General features: G+C 36.8%; 3 protein-coding genes across 3 annotated transcripts in view; all 3 read right to left on the minus strand.

Annotated features, from left to right (window-relative positions):
* Positions 1 to 7,755: 7,755 nt before the first annotated feature.
* LOC107677790 (small ubiquitin-related modifier 3-like) lies at positions 7,756 to 9,611 on the minus strand. The gene is made up of 4 exons (XM_016472821.1): positions 9,420 to 9,611; positions 8,683 to 8,811; positions 8,496 to 8,567; positions 7,756 to 7,942 (listed from the first exon to the last, which is right to left on the minus strand). The coding sequence occupies exons 1-4, from the start codon at positions 9,438 to 9,440 to the stop codon at positions 7,880 to 7,882; spliced, it is 285 nt and encodes a 94-aa protein (XP_016328307.1). The 5' UTR covers positions 9,441 to 9,611; the 3' UTR covers positions 7,756 to 7,879.
* An 825-nt stretch (positions 9,612 to 10,436) lies between these two features.
* Positions 10,437 to 13,621, minus strand: pttg1ipb (PTTG1 interacting protein b). Its single transcript, XM_016472802.1, has 7 exons — positions 13,326 to 13,621; positions 12,225 to 12,277; positions 11,986 to 12,094; positions 11,592 to 11,694; positions 11,323 to 11,388; positions 11,152 to 11,198; positions 10,437 to 11,056 (listed from the first exon to the last, which is right to left on the minus strand). The coding sequence occupies exons 1-7, from the start codon at positions 13,417 to 13,419 to the stop codon at positions 11,013 to 11,015; spliced, it is 516 nt and encodes a 171-aa protein (XP_016328288.1). The 5' UTR covers positions 13,420 to 13,621; the 3' UTR covers positions 10,437 to 11,012.
* Positions 13,622 to 15,268: 1,647 nt separating this feature from the next.
* The window catches only part of myo10l3 (myosin X, like 3), a 77,992-nt gene continuing 69,295 nt past the window's right edge, over positions 15,269 to 23,965 (minus strand). Inside the window, exons 26-40 of the mRNA XM_016472809.1 lie at positions 23,706 to 23,949; positions 23,449 to 23,544; positions 23,194 to 23,287; positions 23,022 to 23,077; positions 22,677 to 22,819; positions 22,157 to 22,351; positions 21,906 to 22,063; positions 21,356 to 21,479; positions 20,424 to 20,721; positions 19,359 to 19,566; positions 18,892 to 19,028; positions 18,581 to 18,701; positions 17,316 to 17,774; positions 16,981 to 17,172; positions 15,269 to 16,269 (exon numbers count right to left, since the gene is read on the minus strand). Coding sequence (XP_016328295.1) covers positions 16,165 to 16,269; positions 16,981 to 17,172; positions 17,316 to 17,774; positions 18,581 to 18,701; positions 18,892 to 19,028; positions 19,359 to 19,566; positions 20,424 to 20,721; positions 21,356 to 21,479; positions 21,906 to 22,063; positions 22,157 to 22,351; positions 22,677 to 22,819; positions 23,022 to 23,077; positions 23,194 to 23,287; positions 23,449 to 23,544; positions 23,706 to 23,949 — 2,630 coding nt within the window. The 3' untranslated portion in view covers positions 15,269 to 16,164. The remainder of the gene's footprint in view (positions 16,270 to 16,980; positions 17,173 to 17,315; positions 17,775 to 18,580; positions 18,702 to 18,891; positions 19,029 to 19,358; positions 19,567 to 20,423; positions 20,722 to 21,355; positions 21,480 to 21,905; positions 22,064 to 22,156; positions 22,352 to 22,676; positions 22,820 to 23,021; positions 23,078 to 23,193; positions 23,288 to 23,448; positions 23,545 to 23,705; positions 23,950 to 23,965) is intronic.

Here is a 23,965-nt window from a genome sequence, read left to right on the forward strand (position 1 = left end):
GATGAGAATATAAAGAGCATTTCGGACAGGAAGTTGTTTAATCTCCTTACTTATGCTGCTCGTAAGAGTATTTTACTTAAATGGATCTCTGATAAACCGCCGACAGTGTCGGAGTGGCATAAAGTAATATTTGATTTTCTTTCATTGGAATATGTTACCTACTGGTCAAAAGGGTTTTATCAGATATGGACTCCTTTCTTTAAGTATGTAAGTCCCAGGATTTCACATACCTTTTTGCAAAACCTTGGCAGGTCAACGTGAACTTTATATATATTTTTTATTATTATTATTTTTGTTATTATTATTTATTTACTTATTTTTTTAAGCTGTGGTTTATGTTGCTTTGTAGCCACTTGTGGAATGTATCTGTGGTCATTGTTCTGTCTGTTTTATTGTTTTGCTGTTAAAATAAAGCATTAAAAATAAAAATAAAAATTGTGATGAGAGCCAAAATATTAAAAGTCATGGAAGAATATTTACTAAGTAACACACAATTGTATCTAACTTTTGAAGTTTTATTTCTAAAGTTTGCATGTCTGCAACTCCAGAAGTATTTAAGATGTCTTGATATCATTTCAATTTTTGGTTCTTAACAAACATTTCTTTTGGTATCTTCATTTTTAAAGGCCTATATGGTTCAGTTGTAGAGATATTTGGATCTCAATGTGGCTCCATGAGTAAACTGGTAACTTGTACACATTTTAAGTGGTCAGTTCATCCATTGTTTTCTTCTTCATTTACATATTTCTTCATTTATGTATTTAGCTGGGAACCTTTGTATGAGTTGACAAGGAATGGAAATTCAAGAATCCTCTACAGTTTTAAAAAGGTGATGTACAATATTGGTTCTCATGTGTCTTTTAACCAAACTCAATATGCCAATTTTGAATATGCACAAGCGTGAATCAGATCTGAGAGCTACAGGGGAAAATAGGATTTTCATTTTTGGGTATTACCCATTTTTTGGTAACTATTCCTTTTGTTACACACATTAGGACTGAAATGCAGGGGTATTAACTTAAAGAGATTTACTATAAACATTATTCCCTGAAACTGAAATATCGACTCCATCGAAACCATCTGATGTACTTACTGAGACACAAGTCAAAGATCAAAAGACCCCATCCTACATCAGGACAAATCAAAGCCTCCATGTATTCATAGCATGGACTGCAGCTATGCCATAGATGCTATCTGCGGCCCCAGTGCCCAAGCTCTGCCAGCCTGCCTGATCTAGAGGCTGAGACACAGACTGATAACCATCTGATAACTCCTCCAGCTCTCTGTGTCAGAGCCAGCAGGGCAGATAATGCGCTCCTCCACACAGGAAACACTTTATCAGGCTCAATGTTTCCCTGATCCCACGGCTCTTCACATCTCAAGGGCCCCTCAGCACATGGTGAGCAGCCAAAGAGTTACAGTAGCAGATAACCACCGGCAGCTCTGTGATGCTCTATCAAAGCCTTGAGGTGTTTTGGCCAGAATATGAGGGGCATGGGGGAAATGATTGGCTGATATAATCACTGGGATCATAAATGTGTGTAGTACGGTGACCGAGAAGTGCTAAACAAATCACAATTCTGAAAACAAAATAACAAATTACAAACGCAAATGCAAGTCTAAAAAACAAAATAACAATTCAGAAAACACAACAACAATTCAGAAAACATTATAACAAGTCAGAAAACACAACGACAAATCAGACAAACCGGAAGAGGTAGGTATAGTTTGAGACAGCGCCATTGGTTTGGGATTACTCACCGCTGACTGGACGAGACATCTGTCAATCAACGTATACAGGAAGAACCAGCCGAAGAACAGCAGAGTCGTGGTAGAAAGTTCGGAGATGGTATTAAAGTAGCTCAGTTTAAATGTATTGTATGAATTGCCCTTACTATGGAATAAAAAATACGGGGTGTCTATTTACATTTAGTTAAAAGTGTATGTGACTTATCAGCTCCAGTGGCACAGATGGATAAGCGTGTGTCCTTGGCTTTTTGACGCGATTGACCCGGGTTCGCTACTTTAAAGCTACTTTAATACCATCTCCGAACTTTCTACCACGACTCTGCTGTTCTTCGGCTGGTTCTTCCTGTATACGTTGATTGACAGATGTCTCGTCCAGTCAGCGGTGAGTAATCCCAAACCAATGGCGCTGTCTCAAACTATACCTACCTCTTCCGGTTTGTCTGATTTGTCGTTGTGTTTTCTGACTTGTTAATTTGTTTTCAGATTTGTCGTTGTGTTTTCTGACTTATTTTGTTTTCGAATTTGTCATTGTGTTTTCTGACTTGTTATAATGTTTTCTGAATTGTTGTTGTGTTTTCTGAATTGTTATTTTGTTTTTTAGACTTGCATTTGCATTTGTAATTTGTTATTTTGTTTTCAGAATTGTGATTTGTTTAGCACTTCTCGGCCACCGTAGTGTAATGACGTGTTACATAATTCTGAATGAGGCCTGATATTACATGGACACAGAAGAGGCATTTTGTCCAAGCAGGCAAGGTGAATCATTTTTGCGAATCGAATGAACCAACTCACTAGAATTAACACAAAAAAATGGTGCTAAATAGCACTAAAAGTGGTTGTTAATTGGCCTGTAATCATAGAGGAACCACTTTAAGTGCTATATAGCGCCTTTATCAAATGGTGCTATGTGGAACCATAAGAGGAACCCCATTTTCCTCCTTAGATTTTAGATATGTTGCTCCACTCTCATATGTTTGCTATGAATGGGAATTTAGTACAAAGGCAGAAGCTGTTTTAAATCACTTTTAAGCTTTTCTGAGGTAAAAAATTCTCATGTGGGAATATTTCCAGGCCTTGGGGCAAAAAGGTTGTTATTTTCAGGAAATACACTGTATTTTAATGTCGTTTTTTAATTCTTTCCTCAGTTAAACTAAATAACTAAGAGAGAGTTAAAGAACTATACAGGGGCTTAACAGGTTCTTTGTATGGCAGAGATGCTATAGGCTATAGCACATTAACCACCCCAAAGAACCGCTGAAGAACCAATTTTGTGTGTGTGTGTGTGTGTGTGTGTGTGTGTACAATATTTGAACCGTCACGCAACTGAAAATGTAGTTAAGCTAGTAGTGTGGTAACTTTAGTTACTTTTTGCTCTTTTAATTACCCCAAAGGTGCAAAATGTAAACTACTGACCTTGTTTTGAAATCGGTCAATTAGTTGCTTTATGCAGTTCGAAGAGTGGTTGTTGCTGCTGTACAAACTTGACATCGTTCTTTTGACTACAATCGCGCTTCTGATTACAGCAGCGGCCAATCACATGATAGCAGCGCGTCTTGATAAATATATAAATTATTTTTTAAAATATATATAGCTAATAGCATATACATGAAGCTGAAGTTGTGTTGGTTACGTGAAGAAAAAATAAAATTCCCTAATGCGAAGCCAGTGAAAACAGAATTTCAAAGTTTAAGGCCAATAATTTCTTTTAAAGAAATCAATTTTTTTTCAGCAAGGATACATTAAATTGTTTAAAAGTGGCAAAGACATGTATAATGTTACCAACAAGTCTATTTCAAATAAATGCTGTTCTTTTGAACTTTCTGTTCATCAAAGAATCCTGAGAAAAGTATGGTTTCCACAAAATATAAGCACAACTGTTTCAACATTTATAATAGTGAAAAATGTTTTTAGAGCACATTAAAATTATTTTTGAGGGATCTTGTTTCCACACAAGATTAAAAATCGCACTGAGCCCAAACTTTTGAATATTAATGTAATGTCATAATAAAATATAATAGTTACATAATGTTATAATAAATACTATTCTATTGTTTTGTGATTTACTTAAACAGTTCAAAATATTGCACACAACTGTCATAATTGTAATTCATTATATATTTCTTTAATCAAAGTTCTCGCTGAATCTTTTAATGATTGCACTTTTAAATCAATAAATCATATAAAAATAAATGTGAATAAAAATGAAATGTTTACTTAAAGTTTATTCTATTGCAAGAAATTCCCACTGAAGCATTTTTTTGGATCAGTAATTGCCTCACCATTTTTACCAGAAAACGTATTAAAAACAAACATTCAAAACAGAATTGGTTTTAAATTCAATAAAAATTTGATTCAAGTTAGTTTCAGTCTCACACAAAACTCCCCCACCCACATACACTGCTGTTTTTCCACACTTGTCTTAAATGGCTTGCTGAATGCATGACACAATAGCTGAAATAAGGTCAGCGTGTTTATGTCTGTGTCCAGACTGATGGTTGTCTAGCTGACACGTGAGAGACATCAGAGCGGCGGGAGCCTTTAATCAGACGAGCGACCCGCTCATCAGCTCACACAGGTGAGATCAGACCTTGCTCTCCCATTTACCACAGCAGCACCAGAGACTCTGGGGACAAACCTTTCAGAGGCCGAAACACACACACAAACACACACACACACACACACACACACACACACACGCGGCACAGTGACAGCCCTGTAATCATATCCATCTATGAGTCAATTATGTGTAAATAGTGAAAAGTATAAGCAACACACTTGGACTTTCGAGTGTGAATCCAGCATAATAATTCTGTTTACGCTAACTGATGCTTTCCACAAGACCAGCATGTATCATTAAAGTTTTAATCTTTATAAGTGTAACAAACACCTGCACATATCAAATAACACCATCATTCAGATGAAGGGATAAAGAATGCCGTGGCATTTTCCAACATGCTCTTCAGCGCTTTAATGTGAGTCAATATCCTATTAGGCCTTGATGTGGGCTGTAAGAGGTTTGCAGCCCTTCACCTGCTGCCACTGAAGACAACTTTTATCTAATGCAGTTCATCACATGGCCTTTGTCAGAAGCCTCCAAACAGCATGAAAACTGAAAGACCACAGGCCTAGGATGAGAATATGTGAATAGATTTGAACTGTGATTTCAGATATAAGGAAATAGAGACCATAGTGACTGACCTTTAAGGTGCAAAGATGGAAAAACCTGCGACTTCATCTTTGGTTAACTCTCAAAAATAAAGGTTGTTTATTGGCATAAACGGTTCCATGAAGACCCTTTAACATCCATAGAACTTATCCATTCCAGGTTCTTTATAGCGGAAGGTGTTTCTTCAGATGATCAAATTGCTCTTCACACCAAGAAAAAAATGGTTCTTTTAAGAACTGTTCACTGAAAGGTTCTTTGGGGAGCACAAAATTGTTCTTCTATGACATCAAAACCCGCTTTTGGAACCTTTATTTTTATGAGTGTTGTAATGCAAAATGAAAACACAGAGGTTCCAAAAGGGGGGTTTTCACAGTGATACCATAGAAGAACCATTTCTGGTTCCCCAAAGAACCTTCCAGTGAACAGTTTTTTTTATCCATCACCATTAGCAGTAGCCGTCATGTTGCAGATCAAGAGTGGGATTGAGAAACAATCACGTAGGCAAAATATGTCAACATGGGATTGTGGAAAGACAATGAAGTCGATTTTTGTGTAGAGTATTACGAAGAATCTTTGCTGTCCAATGTTTATGAAATCTTTCAATCAAAGAGATGCCTGACGTTTCCAAACCACGACATTCCCACTGAATCTTTGGGATGGCAAATGTCCTTTTGTACCCTCATTGACTCTCCACATGTACGGGCAGGTCAGGAGGTAATTCATCCGCCTTTAGAGGGGATTACGGAGTGCTTCAAGTTAAACGCTTGAGATAAACACACTTCTCTGCTGCTTCTCTCTGATCTCTCTGTTGCAAAACATGTTACAGTGTACGAGGGAGGTATTTTCCAGCATACTGTGAACTCTCTCATTAGCACTGTGGGACTTCTCTGCTTGAATCCCTACACAGACTGAATGTAAACACATTTAGACCAATAAACAGCTTTGATATTAAAGTGCCATCCAAAGAACACAAGTGCAAATTGAAATGTAAATACTGCTTTATTTAGCTCACAGCTGAACAACGTATTGTGTGGGGATTACATTGTTATTAATTAGCTGAATTATAAAATCAGGCTATGCAAATCTGCTATTGTCCTTCACAAATAATCCTTCCCATCTCATTATCTTAATAATATAAATTTTCCTAATTTCACGGTCAGGTATCAATGCTTAAACAAATTCATGCCTGATATATGAAACACTTATTACCCCGAGGTATGAAAATGAATCTGTAAAAAAAAATCTAACTCAAACATACCACACTTGTTTTATAATGATTCTGGGGCTCAGACTTTTACAGATCCACAATAAAGAAATAAAGAGCTCATTCTCTAATTTATCTATTCTGTGCCATTGTCAAACATTCACATAAAACTCCTGAAATTGCTATCAATCAAAATTTTACAGTGCAGCAAGGCGACACTATATTAAAGGTATGAAAATGAATCTGTAAAAAAAATCTAACTCAAACATACCACACTTGTTTTATAATGATTCTGGGGCTGACTTTTACAGATCCACAATAAAGAAATAAAGAGCTCATTCTCTAATTTATCTATTCTGTGCCATTGTCAAACATTCACATAAAACTCCTGAAATTGCTATCAATCAAAATTTTACAGTGCAGCAAGGCGACACTATATTAATGTTATTCTTTATGAACGTTAGCCATCAATTTAGCTCAAAGATATTCTTTTTTTGTTGCATTGTAGCACTGGAGATTCCTTTAAAGAAACTCAAATTCAAGACAAGGATTCCTGGATTCAATCAGTGTTGTAAGAAAATTGTTTAATTTAATCCCATACTTACTGACTTGTAAAAAAAAAAAACTAAAACGAAGAATTCTACATAAGGCAATTTTTTTGTGTGAAAACTAGACATTTTAAGAGAATCAGTGTGCTTAACTCATTTAAACAATAGCCTCATACTGATACTGCTCCATTAAATGCACTGCCAGCAATTTTAGGATTTTCTGACAGTTGGTAGAAAATATTCCAGAACTGCATGCAATCTCTCTAAATGCACCATAACAGTTACTCCATCTAGTGGCAAACCATTGCAATCTTGAACTAAACTTTATACAGCCTGAAGAACAAGACAAATGCAAATAAGTATCAAACTATATTTATTATATACAGTAGTAAATGGCCAACATAGGGTCCTCTGCTCTCCCAAACAACTCTGCTATTCCCATTACAACACTCACACATGTTGATTTGGCTTGAATTCACTGTGGAGTTGCAATTACACCAGGATAGTGTTTAATACTCTTGATATGCCAGAAGGACTAAATGAGTGATGTCACTATGACGTATTTGTAGAGGGCAAACTATGAGACGATAAAATTACGGGGAACACTTAGTTTGTATATCATGAAATTTATAGCAAACAGCAAACTTTTAAAGACATATGCATTAAAATTAAACATAGCTACCGGCAAATGATCCGCAATCTAGCTTTATCAAACCTGAGGTGTCAGAAAAACACAATGCTGCAATGTCACTGTTCGAAACAGTTCATAAAAAGGTCGTCTTAAAGTTTAGTTGTTTACCACAATTAAAGAAATTCTGGGACCATTCTAAGAAGTCACAAACATCCTCTTTCACAAAGCTTCCCTCCTTGTATATAAAAATAGATGGGGGAGGTGCACACATACATACATAATACAAAAACGTATACAACAGGCATACAATCTCCAAAAGGGGGAAAAACAACATTACTAACTGTCATTTCCAATTTAGTTCAGGGAGAACATTGGGAAAACGGAAATGAGGTCTTTGGATGATTAAAAAGAGAAGCAAAAAAAAAAAAAAAAAAAAAAAAAAAAAAAAAAAAAAAAAAAAAAAAAAGAGCTATTAACTTAAACAGATTTGATTTCTAGAACCTTTTCCATTTCAGCCCTGAACTGCAGTGGAAGTGAAGATGAGCACAAATAAACAAGCTTCATCCACATGTGCTTCATCTTTAGCAGGTTCCTCCCGTTTGCTGCTGGAATACATCGATAGTGTCCTCATCTTCCATTTCCAGCTGAAAATTCACATAAAAACATACACGGAGTACATTTCAAACTGAGGCCTTATAACAGTTTATGTGCGCCAAGCTCCAGGTTTGCAAATACACTATGACAAATGCAGCTTTTTTTTTTTTTAGCTGTTTGTATGGATTGCTTAATTTTATAAATTTTTTTGGACAAAGACTGCATCCTCGAGATTTGGAGCGGATTAAATATTACTGAAAGCAACTAGGAATACAGTCCCCATAGCAAGACAGCATACATGTTTATTAAAAAAATATTACTAAAAATAGTGAGAATTGTGATGTTTTGACTCTCTAGCTGTTTGGGCTCTCATGATGACGGCGCCTATTCACTGCAAAGCAGCCATTGATGAGCAAGCGATGTCACGCTAAATTTCTCCAAATCTGTTCCAATAAAGGAAGAAATCTACATCTTTGATAAGGCCTGACGGCAAGTACATTTTCTGCAAACTATTCAGGAAACAGTGAACTATTCCTTTAAACAGTTAACATTTCAGAAGCTGCTAACATTTGTACCAACAAACTGAAAAATAAGCGTACAAACCTGTGCAGGTGTGTCCGTCTCATTGATTGGCTGACCATCAAACCTGAACCTAATTTGCCTTATGGATAAACCCTGAAAAAAAAAAAAATCCAAGTTATAGATCTGCACATCAACATAACGTCAAATGTGCAAAGCTTCATGATGTGTGCAGATCTCAGGATCACTGGAGCTCAAGCTGCAGTCTCACCTGTCTTTCGCAGTAGGCCTTCATCAGTTTGCTGAGGGGGGTATGCCTTTTAATTTTGAACTGGACCACAGATCCATCCTGACCCGCCACTTTCAAGTTGATGTGGTCATTTTCAGTCTTCACGCCCTCCTGAAATGAAATATGCAGAGTGTGTGGTGTTAAACAAAGATGAATCATGAACATGCACTGTTCTCAAGGGTCTCTACACACACACCTGGTAGAGGATTTGAGCTAAAACCACATTGTGCTTTACATGCAGTCCCTGTAGTAAACATTAACGTTAGATGTTCCTGTGATACTGAGTAAGAGATGAACGACGCGCTAAACAGTCAGACTTGAGTCTATATCAGCATTTATTAAAACACTAGCGTTATTGGTAAAAGGGCTGCGTGAACAACTGTGAGACGCTTTCGGTGCAACTGTGTTTGGCGCAAAGTTGTAGCAACTATCCGCCACGAAAGAAAGCCAATCCGAGCATCTCGCTGATGCTGAAACGAAGCGAAATACTGCCGATTTCATTGTTAGCGACAAGAGATGCAATGATTCTCCATGTAGTTGGATGGATGGCTGAGATACATGGCCATATGCGGAAAATGCGCAAAACCTTTGTTGAAAACCTCTTTGTTTCCCCACATATAATGTGCAGGATCCCGACAACCTACATTCACGCATTATAATCACATCAAAATACACCCCTCCGTGCTGCTGGAGCTCGGCGCGCAGAGAAATGCATGTACCTTTGGCTTCTCGTCTGACATTTTTGTAGAAATGTAGGATACTCCCGGTAAATGTGGATGTGACGGTAACACGAGTGCTGTCCTCTCCGCGCTCAGCAAGAAAGCGCAGACTGGATTCGCACGTTTGATTGGCCCGGGCAAAACCACGTGCTTCCCAGCAGGGAGCTGTAGCCCCAGAACGCGAAAAATCAACTCGTCCATTTTATTGGACAGAATGAAACCACGTGACCAATCCAAAGGTCTGAGGCTACAAATTACTTTTAATTATGAACATAATTTCAACATGATAATGTGTTACTTTTACTTAATGAAAAAATATTACATTAGACACGACTAAAACCACATCTCTTCCATCTTTATTTGGCCCACTAACTCTAGCACTCTATTCAGATTCTATTTGATCTATTTGTTGACTTGATCCTCTAACACTTGCACTCTCTGTTCATTTTCTAACTGCTTATTTTCTTTCAAAAAAAAAAAAGGCCTTTAACACTAGCTTTCTCTATTCTTTTTCTATTCTACTTGTTTTCTTTTTGTGTTATATATATATATACATATATATATATATATATATATACATACACATATGTGTGCGTGTAATAAAAAATTGCTATGTGTACTGCATTAAGCTAACTGACACTTGTTATAGCACTTGCATATTATTGCTCTTTTGTTGGTTTTGTTTGCTTCTGTTGTCCTCATTTGTAAGTCGCTTTGGATAAAAGCGTCTGCTAAATGACTAAATGTAAATGTAATGTACTTCTTTGGGGTCTCATGTATAAAAAACAAAAACATGATTAAACGTGATATACATTTAAAAATGTAATTATATATAAACTACATTTATATCAAAATTTTAAATAAAATAAATAATAAATGAACTGACATCGCTACAAAAAAACATGAAAAAATGTGTACTTTTGATGTTTAATGTGTCACAAAATTACTAGCAATATGATTTAGGTAAAATCTATTTAAAAAAATGTTTACATTTTAATAATGTATATTTGTTTTCTGTTTGCTGTACAATATTCACTTTTATTGATATCTTTCTCACAGTTTATTTGACTTTTGTCAATTGCACTGACAAATCAACCCTTTGGTAAATACAACAAGCTAGTGATCAAAACATTAAAAAATGCAGCACATAGACAAATTACATTGAAATGCCAACAAATTAGCAAAGGCAGAGACAAATCAATTTGTCAATTTGAAATGTGTGGGACATTAATCTATAAAGCGCACTGTATTATAGCACGTTTTCTATATTTATGCAAGACAAGTCCTAGTTTAATCTGAGTAAAAAGCTACACAACTAAAATTTGCTGAGGCTAAATAAAAATGAATCCATGTACTATATTTACAAGGCTTCATATTGTGGTTTGCTTGAAGATTCATCGAAAATCCAGGTGAGTTAATTAAATGTCAAGCCAAAAGCAATGTATGTTTGTGTGGTCAGCTGCTAACTGGTATATTCAGTGTCTTTCAAACTCAAAGAAAAATGGAGTGCTGGCTGTGCAGGGAAATGTGTTCATTTTTACAATAGGTGTGAGGTAAAAGAAAAGACAACAGTGGAGCATCATCACAAGTTTCTTAGCTGTTCTCAAATCTGGAGTACTGGTTATCCTTTTTCAAACCTAAAACAGAGTGAGCAATGATAAAACTCTGAAACAGTGAACTTAAAGATAATACAATTTATTTTATATCATTTATGATGAAAGGGAAATCTTACCGTATTTCAATCGCATTTCTTCATGTCTCTGCCTCATCTCTGCTTTCCTGCATTCAAATAAGAACTTTTTTCTTACTGAGCACTACTGCATCAAGACATCTCCACAATTCTTAACAAAATAATCAAATGTATGAAATTCTGAGAAATGAATTTTCTCAAAACAAATCGTACCTCTCCTCTTGACGGAACTTTCTCAGATGACCTTGTCTCTCCATTCGCACGTCACTCCTTTTAGACCTTTCGAATTTTCAGGAGAAATGAAATGTAATAATTTCTTGCATGTTCCAATGTTATAGTGATTTGTTATTAATAATTAATAGCAGTAAATCAATATATATCATTTTCACTGGCAAGAATACGTTATGAAGATAAATATGCACAAATTAATGGCTGACCGTAATATCACAAACTCTAATTACAAGTGCTGGTATTCATCTTACCCAATGTTTTCACATTTACAGCAGCAGAAGCAGCAGACAAATATGGCGATGATGATCACCCCCACGATCACAGAGATGGTAATGATGAGAGTCTGGAAATTCACTGAGATTCAAACAACACAGAACAGAGGTGATCATTCTTGTACAAAACTCACAGCTCACAGGCAATAAATGTAAAGGTTAAACTGGCCTTGACACATTTTACAAGAGTGTAAAGGTAATAAAGTGACAATCAAGAATGTAATTAAGTTAAAGCTACCATGAACTATGAATGTGACTTATAAAGCTCTTCTAGTTTTTACAATTCATTTCTTAACAAATGCATGTGATACATCCATTAAGAAGGTAAAGAGATGGCAAGATGTTTCTTGTTGTATGTCACTGTCAGTCTTACTCCAGCATACTCCCCATCGTGCTTCTGAGAGAGGGCAAACACTGTGAGAGGGCAGAATGCTCTTCACTGGATAGTCAATGCATTTCTGGCTTGAGATGCACCACAAACACTGAAAAAGAGAAACAAATATATTACACACATTTTCTGTTTCACTAATTATTGCTGTCTGTGGAACAAACGCGGGGTTTAGAAGTCTGATGATCACAATTGTTGACAGTGAATAACAAATTATATCTTACCGAAACAATCATCAGACATTCTTCACAAGTTGTGTTGGATTTTATAGTGCAGTCTGTGAAAAGAACACAGTTTTTGGGACAAGTCTGATATCACTCAGTGACAACTGATTTTAACCATATCTCTATTATACATCTCAAACATTTTGAGACAAGTACATTTCTAAAATTGATTTCAATATTTGAAATCTGAACCATATAAACTCAGAAATCAGCATTGATGAACATACAACATCTTTTTACATAGCAGTTATATTAAATATTATCCCTGAACTCGCTTATAAAACTCTTATACTGAACACAATATTCCTTTATGTTTTCTAGCCTATCATGTGATGTAAACAAAATAAACCGCAGGAAACTCTTAAAGGGGTCATATGATGCTATTTGAAAGATCATTATTTTGTGTATTTGGTGTAACAGAATATGTTTTATTCTGAATATGTATTTTTCAAATACTGTACATTATTGTAGGTCCTCTATGCCCCGCCTCTCTCAAACACGTCGTTTTCAACAAAGCCCCCTCCTTTCACAAGCGCAGTAGGAAAACTTGAAATCGCATCATATGACCCCTTTAAAAAGTGCATTCAAGGAGCAAATAAAATCTCAGTTTACCATGGTTACGGTTTACAGTTTCCAACACAACTATAAAACATATATATTTTTAAAAGTATTTCAACTAGTAAAACAGTGCTTGGGGTCCAGAGTGTTAAAGCGATTTGTACTGAGCCGACTGAGTCATATGATCACTGCTAGAAGTCACTTCCAAGTAACATTGTCGTTAAACAGTTTGGTTATACATGACTTATTATTAAAACGTAACAATTTCCAAGAAATAGACGATATGCTGGACGATTAATTAAATAAATGTCTGCTGGCCAGACAAACGAACTTGGCTGCGTTTCAAATCCTTGCGAGCTGCCTACACAGACAGCATTTAGTCATCATGAGCGCGTTCTGAATCTGAACCGATTGTGTGAAATTAGTTGATGTCCAAAATGCTATCCAAGTAGATAGTTCACTAGGTAAAGACACAGCCATTGTTTGACCATATCTACGGTTAAAAAGCTCGTAAACACACACAGCAGTATGGCTGAAACTTACTTGTTTCTGGACTTGTCGTCTGACCAAAAACTATTACAAAACAGAAGACAAAGAAAACAAAAGCAAAAAGTAAAAAAGTCCGAGTTTGGATCATGATGGCAAACGCAGCGGATCTTTGTTGATTTCAGGCCTGGCTGGTCATGTGTTTGCTGGAAGGACTGAACGACACTGTTGCAAGATCCTCCCAGTTTCGAAATAGTGGTTTATGGTTAAGCAGGGTTTGAGGCGCTGATTTAGTTGTTGTTTTCCTCACAAACAGTAATGTGGGTAAAGTAAATAGCAGGCAAAAATAGGCTACATTCAAATAAAACATGACGTCAAGTTGGCTTCCTTAAAATGTATTTAGACATATTATTTAATGCCTAAAACATCATTATATTAAAAGTAAGAAAACAATACAAGTTTGGAAAACACATAAACCGATCTGGTAACTTTTTTTTAAATGGCTAATTTTTGTTAAATAAATATTTGTCATCTTTTATCTAAATGGAATAACTGCCTCCGAAACAAAATTATTTTTTGAATATAAAAAACATTCTTATTTATTATATTTATTGATATTAGCTCCATAGATAAACGTTTGTTGTGTAGGAGAGCATATACAAGAAAGGATTTATATTTGAGTAAAACATGACTTCAGAATTTACTGTCCACAGATATGAGTGCTGTTGCTCATAAAGCATGAACATGTGCAGTAATCATATTTGAAGGGAAGACATTTTGTAGTCACTGGAGAATCGAATCTCTGAGAGAAACATGTCTTAATGGGGAACAAAACTAATATCCACAGCAATGTCTTTATATTATATATTATTTATATATTTTGTAACAAAGATGAACAGAAACAAACTCCAAAAATGTTTTTATTACAAGCGAACTTAGATAAATTAATGCAAGATGTCATTTATTTTATATCATGTGCATGAGATTGTGGAAAAGCGAGGGACAAAGGAAAACAGGTAATTTTATAACACTTTTAAATAATCCACACCAACTGGAATTTAAATAATTTATTAAGCATTTTGTAAATCCAGTTACAAAAAAAACAATCTTTGATTTTCATCCTCTACACAAACTGGAATATGTTGATGCTAAACTAAAGATGTTGAGATGCACTCTGGCAGTGAACTGACCAGCAGCTCACCAGATTTATTAATGGAGCAATAATGAACAGAACTTTGAATGAGGTTGTGGAACCACATAAACGAGTCTCTGCTACCACAGTGACATCCTCCATTCATATTATCACTGTGTGTTACATCACTAATGTAGGGAGTCTGTACACCACATGCCATCAACATCACCATCCATACAATGACACAAACACTGAATAAATACCCAGCCCACCTATAAGTATTAACTCTCTTTTAGGCACACAAAATCATCCTTCAGTTACAAGTATGCAGCCTTCCTTAAAAAAACATTCTTAAGAAAAAACACAAGCACATTCCAAACATCCGTCTGAAAAGGGTTTGACATTTAAACTGAAATGGATCAATTTATCTTGAAAATAAGAATTTACAACTGACCTACTGTGTGAAATAGCACAGTCATAGCTTTTCTGCAAATATCAGTACAGTGGTATTCCACCAATTTCCTTTCAGATCTTTTTGCTATAACAACCAAAACACTGCACTGAAATATTGAGATATTGCTTATGTCTTTATACTGTACCGTAGCTTAACCCAGATGGGGCCGTTCACATTTCAGTTTCTTTTTTTTTTTATGTAAACATGCACTAGACAGACATGTTTGACTGATGTATTTATCTTGTGCCTTTTGAGGCATCTGGCACGACACTGCGTTCTAAAAAAAATTCTTCTGCCTTGCATCTTATTTTTAAACACAAAAACTTGATCTGTGTGAATGGCCCCTAAGGACCAAACACTTCCCTCTAGTATGTTTACTTAGAAAAAACAATGGAAATTTAGCACAGTGGAATCAAAAACTGCAAGACGTGAAGTCTAGAGGCATGTTTTTAAAAAAAATTTCAGAACGCTGTGTCATGTATGAGACACTGCAGAAGACGTGGCACATCTAGCATATGTTTACATATAGAAATACATCAATGGAAAAGCAATGCAGTGGAATGCAAAAATGCTTTCTGTGTGAATAGCCCCTCATGCACAATACACAAGAGAATGCATGGACAAAAATGGCAAGACAGGTAAAAAAAAAAAAAACTTTTCCTCATTCTCTCAACCCGAGAAACAGTAACAGACAAACAGTAACACAGAAAGCCATCTAAATGACACAAATCTGCACAGACCAGCCCTTGTGTGGAGTAAGGCAAATGGGCAAGTTTTAACATGGCTGTTGAGGCCTTCAATGTGTGCAATCACCTCAGGCTATTAGTCTTTGAAAGCTCTCAACAAAACATTGTTATGTGTGTAACATTTAAAACCGTGTTTGGATCTTTTCACTTCAAAGAGTGTTCGAAACTGAAGTTGGCCAAAAGCAGAAAGGAGCACGTTGAAGTATTCAGGACTTTGAGGTATTGGCGATGAACATTTGCTGGGCAACTAGTACTGCACCACGTACTAACCAGACGTGATGGGATAAAGGAACAAGTGCTAAATTTAGCTTGGATGATTGACAGGACAGTCTGTTGGTAGCCCCACCCACAGTGGAATCTCATTGGTCCAAAATTCTACTGTATATTAAACATCAATTATGATACGTTGTTAGAGGGGTGGTTGTCTACACACATGCAGATTTGAAAAAAAAACATGTCTGTCTTATAACTGGTTCCTGTATAATCATCTTATATTCATCAATCCACATTCATTTTTCCATCAGTGTGAAGGAAGTCGCTCTCGTCTTGATTGGTCAACACTCATCACCTGATCCAGTTGCTCCCAAAGCTGGCCACTGATCTGACACTGCATCGTTTCTTAACTATCATGTTGATGTAGGCTTTCATTATTTTGGTGATCTCTCCAACCTGAAAAAAGCCACAGTTTATTCACAGTGAACAAAATTGAAGAAAGCAAAGCAAGAAACACTTCTATTCAATTACATGTTGATTATGTATAAAGGGATAGTTCACCCCAAAAATGAAAATTCTGTCATCATTTACTCGCCCTCATGTCATTCCAAAACTTATTCTTGAAAACAAAACCTTGAAGCTTCAAAATTGTGAAATAGTTCTTATGAATCAAAGGTTTAATCCAAGTACAAACAAAAACATACAGCACATTAAATGTGGTAAATGGAAGCTCGACCGCACTGTGTGATACAAGAGAACAAACCGCACTGGTTCTTGGGGAAGCTCAAGCGTGCTTGCCTGACATGCGAGAACAAATCTTGCTGTAGTACATTTGAGTTTCCGGTTACCATATTTGATGTGCTCTATGTATATGCATTGATCAGTGTTTCAATGTGAATAAAGGCCTAAATTAAATCTAATTTTAAGCAATCTTGTCTCCTCGGAAGACTTGGATCAAACTGCTTGCTTCATACTGATTATGCTTTCAATGTCTTTCTAAACTTTTTAAAAGGTCAAAGTTTTGGTGTCATGAGTTTTCAATGAGGGGACAGAAATTTCTTCATTTCTTTCGAAGATTAATGGGTTTGGAATGACATCAGGGTGAGTAAATGATGACAGAATATTATTTTTTGGGTGAACAATCCATTTAAAATGACATTTGATTACCTGAGGTGTCTCAAAGAACATGTCCCTCCCATCAACGGTGATCTTATACGTGCTGGCGTGAGGAGCTCCAAAGAAGACAATGTGTTCATAGGGGAAAGTCTCCAGAGGTTTGGCCTCTCCTCGCTTATACACAGACACGTTCTCGGCACTCACACTCAGCCAGAGATCATGAGGGAAACCACCTTCTTTACACTGCACACAGAATCACAACAAGTGTCAGATTAGCCAATCAAAAAAACATCCAGATACTATCCTGGATTCAAAACGCGTGGGGCCACAGAGAGCTTTTTTGGCCATTTCAATTAATGTAATCATCTCACATCCTCAGTTCTTACCTCCACATCAAACAGTGTTGATCCATACCCAGGCCACTCTTTAATGATGTTCATGTATTTGAGCATGGCTTGATGCTGATCCAGACCATGCAGCCGGCTCCATTTCTCCATAATATTGGCCCTGGTGGCTGAAGTCTCTTCCTTGATCCACATTTCCATCATTTGTTCCTCTTGCATGCTGCGCTGCTTCTTCATAGTGCCTGTCTTCAGCCCTCGCCTCAGCGTGCCGTCCAGGAAGCTTGTCCTCCTCCTTTCCAGGGTTTGTCCTGATCCGGCTGCACCTCCTACTTTGGTGAATTGAAGTATGCGGCTGCGCAAACGGCCGGTGGGGTAGACGCTGTTCAAGCTCCAGTTCACCCGAGACACATCCCCATACAGGTACTGCAGACGTAAAGCAGCCAGGTGCTGGAGGGTGTCCTCGTGGGCAGGAACGTGACCGCTTATTAAACTTTCATGAGCCTGGAGAGATGAATAAGATGGAGACTCACATCTGACTTCTTCTGAAGTTAGAAAATGACCTTTTTTGTGTGTTTTTTATGCTTGCAGATACCAAACTTTGAAAAGAAAACACAGCTACATAGACTAAAATCAAGTGCAAAGGTGCAATACATAGAACAGAACTGAATTACAGGGGTTAATGTTTAGCTAGTTAGCACTGTTAGCTAGTTAGCATCGTTGCTGGTAGATGCTGTAACCACGCAATTCAAGTATCTTTCTCCAATGATGACCATTCAGAATATGATTTTTGAAATTGAAACACTATAGAAAGTGATTTGAACAGAATAAAAGCAAGAAGTGAAAATATAAATTTCACTTCAGCAACTTGCCTATGAACAGAGATTTTCTGTTCCATATCCTAAGATGTGACTGATATCAGAAAATATCACCAAATGCAAACTATTCTATGCTCAGAATCAATACTGTTGATGCTAAAACTAAAACTAATAAAATGTTTCAATAATTAAAACAAATCTGAAATAAGATAAAATAAATAAAATATAATTATTAGTCTTACAAACTTAAAAAAATTGAAATATCTTGGAAACTAACTGAAATAAGTAAGTTTAAGTTGCTAAAATTAATCAAACTGAAATACCAAAAAAATAAAAAAGAAATAAATATTTTAAACTAAAATGAAAAATATAAAAGCTAAATCAGTCAAGCAACTGCCATTGAGCCGAATGGGAAATGTTATGGATAGTTTCTCCAGATATTACACACCTTGAACAGAATAGAGGCAAGAAATGAAACTATAAATTACTGACCTGCTCAAACATGAAGACAAACTCCACTCCTTCCTTGGGCATGCTCTCCACATCCAAGAAACAATACAGTTTGAAGTACAGCTTCCATGGGCCGTCTTCCTCCACTTCACTTCCTGCCAACCTGAGAAACAACCACCACAACAAACAATCGTTTTTGTGTTATTTCAGATTGGTTTTAGAGGCTTTGGAGATTATATTAGAATATTACAGCTTTAATAACCAAGTGATGACACATGCATTTGGCAGCGTTTTGTAGGAACAGAGTTTAATTTCTGAGAGTGAATAGGCGCAGCTTTGTGGTGTAATTTTACCTCTCGAACTTGGCCAGCACATCGGCCACAATCACCCTGCTCTCCACGGCCCGGTCGATCAAGTTGTTATGCTCAAACAAAGCAAACATGTTCCTGCTGTCCTCCATAGCCAAGCCTCGGATCAGTTTCTCTACCACCTACACAAAGAAAAGGAACAAAACACTTCTCCATCAGCGTATTACACCACACATTCCTGATTAAGAGGAACATGATCTATATCTAGGCAAGATTTGTTCATCTGCAGTTTTCTGTTCTCTGTTAAAGCTCAGGTAGACTTTCATTCAGCCAAAATCATTATTTGTTATATCATTGTTTGTTTTATAACTGCACGAAAAAGCATGATTACACTTGTGGGTGCAAGAGTGCAGTTCTGAATATATCTGATTATTCTCTTAGAACACTGGGTTCTTGTATTCTAATATTTTGTATGATATTTCTGCAGTGCAGAGTCTGTTAGCATCCCTCACCTCTCCTGCTGTAGTGTGAGAGTTGATTGAAATCTTGCAGGAGCCTCCACCATGGCAGTAAACAGTGGTCGTCATCTCACGTCTGTGCAAAAGAGCGATTATCTCCTCTTGCGAAGGCACAAACTCCCGCGCTTTTCTCTTCTTCAGTGACTCGCCAATGAACACAGCGAACATCTCTATTTCTGTCCCAGGGAACAACTCCTTTATCCTAAAAAGTAATTGATATCAGAAAATATTAATGGCACCAAATGCAAAATTTTCTGTGCTTAGAATCAGTGTTGTTATTGCTAACTAAAACTAAAACGAATAAAAAAATCTGTAACTGAAATAAAGCTGAGATAAAACATAAATATTAGACTTTTAAACTTTATTTAAAATTAAGATTTTAAAGATTCATATTAAAATTTTAGATGTAAAATTAGACATGTTTCCTTGGAAACTAATTGAAATTAATAAGTTTTAGTAAAATTATTAAACTTAAATTTATATAAAATTAAATTAAGTTAATAGAAATATAAAAATGGCAAACAAAACAAAATTACTAAAACTAAAACTGAACTGAAAAAATAAACATAAAAGCCCATTTGAAATATGAATAAATACCATTATAATATATTAATAATATAACACTAAAATAAAAAAGATCAAGTCTTTAGGTAAAATATACCCCACAATTTTTTAAGTTTCTTACAATGCTGTAAACTGATTGCCCTATAGAAAAATTCTTCATTTTTTGTCCAAAACATGTCATTAACATAATTTGTGCAGATCAAATGAGTTTAAATTTTTACAAATTGTTGTGTTACCACCCAACACAAAGCCAGGTTGGGCTATGTCATTGTTATACTTTTCAAAGGATGCAATGAATTTGATTATTTTGGCTGATGTACAAGGGCTTGGGCCCGGATGCTTTTCCCAACATTTTCCTGTATTTTCTTCTCAAAGTGCACCACAGTCTTTCATATATATATGTTAAAAACCACTAAATTCTTTATTACAAAGACTATGAAAATCTATGATTTAACAGTGAAAGTAAATGTCATATTCAAAGAGCAGCTACGACACCTTTTCAGGTGGAACCGGAGGTATCTGAGGATGCCGCGGCTGGGCAGGAAGGTGCAGCTCATGCAGGTGAGCAGATGCCAGTGTGCGCGGTTGGCAGGGCTGTTGGGCTGAGGCACGTGATTGGTTTGTTTGATCAGCTGACAGTACACTTCATCTCTGAGCGGCCGCAGATCTTGGCATGTCTGTAAGATGCCTTGAATGATGGGCATTGGGTCTGACACAGCTTCCATCTCCTGTAATGAGTTAAAGATTTTGACTGCCTCATCTTGCAGGCTGGTGTAGCCTTTCTCCTTTTGCACTGCGAGAAGTAGGACAGGTAGAGGAGACAGATGGAGAAAGGGACACAGACACAAAGGATTAAATCCATCAGCCTACCAATGCAAATCCAGAGTTCAAAAGATAAAACTGTGCGTCACTGAGCAAATAAATCATCAGTGAACAATCCAACAACGGGGCCAAAATATGTGAACTGTGTGATCTATTAATAAAGGAATGTCCAGCGTTAAATAAACAGTAAGATTTATTAATGGCATAAGTGGCCTGCTCTCAATTACCACAGAAAATTATTTTGTCTTTTAGTTTGTAAAAGTGTAGTTGACATGCAATGACAATTTTTCTAAATTATTATATATGCAGATTTTATGACCTCCAATTAAGTATTGAGTATGGAATATGTGCACCTATTAGTAGTATTTATTAACATTTTGAATTAGCTTTAATTTTTACATTCTTAGTTTTCATCTTAATTTTAGTTTAAGTTTTAGTAATTTTATTATCTTATCTGCTATTTTATTACTTTATTTATATTTAACTTTTTGTTGCTTTAATTTTAGCACTTCAACTTATTTAAAAATTATATACATTTACATATTTAGAAGACGCTTTTTTTATCCATAGTGACAGACTGCATTCAGGGTAAAGGAGAGACTCACAGCTGACATTGACCTCTCCGTACGGTAGAGGCAGCAGGGGCGAGTGCAGGGGGTGCTGCGTGTATCTCAGGATGGGGTTCCTCCAGTACATCTGCTCCACAGCCTCCACATTAAGACTGCTCTCCTGCACAACCATGAAAAGAACGATGGCATTAGGTTTTTTTTTATTCATATAACACAATATACATCCACTGATTACTGAAGATAGAAACACAGCACACAAAGGAATTTTGAGCTACATTTACATGACTGAGTGCATCTTTGCAATTCAAAATGACTCAAATCTGTTGCATAAATGTAGAACAGAAGCAAGCAGAAATAATCAAATAAATACAGAAATTAGACAAAAATAAGAGAAAAGAGTCTGAGTGAACAGCACACAGAGCACTCATCCGTGTACCTCACTTAACACTACAGTTTTTGACCCTGAGGGACTGTCGGGGTTCGAGAGGTATCGGCTTCCCCAACTGAAACATGATTGTTAATAAGATGAAAAACCTTACTCCACATGGAATCGTTAATTCAATAAGATTTTTTAGGGTGAATGTACCTTGATATCTCGGATGAGTTGCTGGGTAGGTGTTTCAATGGGAACCTTGTTGTCAATGGCCACCTGAATCGCTGAAGCCCATCTCATGGCTTCGTTCAGTAGTTTGGTGTAGAGACGGTAAGAATGCTTTCTCCCATGGACTATTATGTTCCAGTAACCTGTGGTGAACGGAGGAATTAGAAAAGGTCCAAAGAACATTTGAAGAAATCTCTAGTTCTCAACTCGTTCTGCATAAAAATGTGTGAACTCACCTGTCTCCTTGTAAACTTTCTCATCAGGCTGGACAACCGAGCAAAGGCTGTTGAGCACCAGTGTTCCCAGTTTAGAGGCGCTGCGCTCTGATGATTTATAATAATCCAGTGAGTTATTGGTCAGAACAAACCAGCGTTTCTTTAGCTTGAGAGATGTGCTCTTCCCACTGGACTTCATCTCTTTATGCAGCCAACCTGACAGAAATATTGAAAGAGGAAAAAAGTACAATCAAGAGAGTATGAGAAGACTTTGCATGTGTGTATTTTAGTGACCATAAAATTGAATGAATGATGATTCAAATAATAGTTATAGATTAGTTCATCACCTAAAAAAGGGACGTTACATTAATATATTATTAAAGCAATAAGCCCCAAGAAGCCGTGGTTTACAGCAGAAAGACAATGATAGTGAATGAAGGACATGAATGACACCCATTACAAGGATTCGTCATGACCTCAATGATGTAGCAAGTACAGTGCTGGTAAATCTCTGTATCCTGTACAGACCAGTCTGACTCACCTCTCACTATGAACTCCTGGCCGTCTATTCTCGAGTCTCCTTTAGGCTTCTGCAGAAGGCCGATCCAGTGGTGCATTTCCTCTGGCGTGTCAGTGTTGCAATGGATCACACGATTAGCAGTGATTATAACAAATGAGTTTGGCCTGAGGAAAAGAAATCTTATGAGTACAGCACAGACCATTATATCATGAATTCTATTTCAAAAATACCATTTAAAAGGAAATGTTCTAAAATGATCAATTAAATTCAAAATGAGTAAGTTAAATATATACAGTACGGATGATACAGAAAATATTATGTTTCTGGAATAATGTTAAGCTGAACTCTCTTGATAACATGCATTACCTGTCTGGATTGTCGGAGGCACATACAGAGTCAATAAGCCCAACATCCAGTGTTCCCTGAGGATGAAACATCACATAAAAATATAATGTACATGTCACCTTTACATCACATACAGGTGCTGGAAGTGATTCCAGACGTTTGCTAACTGAGTTTGATTAGTGTGAACACTCACGACTGCGTTCTTGGGGTTGGCCTGTTCATGCTGCATCTGCAGAAGCTGTTCTGGAGTGGCACTGTGGACTCGGCTCAGCACATTGAACCAGCCACTGCAACACAAGCATGACAGGTATTAGTCAACAATATGAAATAAGTTATAATACACCACAAGGGGGCGCAACAGATGTACTGTATATGCAAGTTACACACATTGAATAAACTCTATTGATCAGGCACATTGGAATAAAATAAATATACATTTTAAATGTACCTTGCATCCTCAGGACATTCTGCATAGATCTGGTAAGTCCTGTCCTCGGTCACAATATTCAGTGCATTCTCCTTCTCATGGTTGTCCACAATCTCCCTATGGGAAACACCACAGATCATCAGTCGATGAACATTAAAACAGTAAGCCTGGCCTCCATCAATTGGTCTTTTGCTTGTAAACATGAGGCAGACAGCCAGTTGCAGCAGCTATGCATTGTCCTTTACAGTGAACCAAACATCCGGGCACTGAGGTCTTACTTGGCAGCTCTGATGTCAATGGTTCCCTTCAGTTTCTCCTCACTGTCGTTCTCGAAATACATGAGTTTAGAGTCTCGGAGGACGAACCAGCGCATCTTCCAGTTCCTGCGGGACAGAGTGGACATCCCTCCACCTTTCTTGTACAGCCAGCCTGACTTGAGAGAATCCTGCTTTGCCCTGAACCACATAAAGGTCTCGTCTTTCAAAACACACCAGCGCCTGCGCCACGGGATCATCAGCCCACCTTAAAAAATACAAAT

This window comes from Sinocyclocheilus anshuiensis, unplaced genomic scaffold, assembly GCF_001515605.1.
Source record: "Sinocyclocheilus anshuiensis isolate Anshui unplaced genomic scaffold, SAMN03320099.WGS_v1.1 scaffold1145, whole genome shotgun sequence".
NCBI lineage: Eukaryota > Metazoa > Chordata > Actinopteri > Cypriniformes > Cyprinidae > Sinocyclocheilus > Sinocyclocheilus anshuiensis.

Bases quoted from the DNA above. Each gene is read 5' to 3' on its own strand.
- LOC107677790 (XM_016472821.1), bottom strand. From the start codon at position 9,440: ATGTCAGACGAGAAGCCAAAG. The intron at 8,812-9,419 runs GTACATGCATTT...ATTTCATTTCAG, and splicing joins TGTCAGACGAGAAGCCAAAG to GAGGGCGTGAAGACTGAAAA. The intron at 8,568-8,682 runs GTGAGACTGCAG...TTTTTTTTTCAG, and splicing joins AGGCCTACTGCGAAAGACAG to GGTTTATCCATAAGGCAAAT.
- pttg1ipb (XM_016472802.1), bottom strand. From the start codon at position 13,419: ATGATCCAAACTCGGACTTTTTTACTTTTTGCTTTTGTTTTCTTTGTC. The intron at 11,389-11,591 runs GTAAGATGAATA...AAAATTCGAAAG, and splicing joins TGTAAATGTGAAAACATTGG to GTCTAAAAGGAGTGACGTGC. The intron at 11,199-11,322 runs GTACGATTTGTT...ATTTGAATGCAG, and splicing joins AAGTTCCGTCAAGAGGAGAG to GAAAGCAGAGATGAGGCAGA.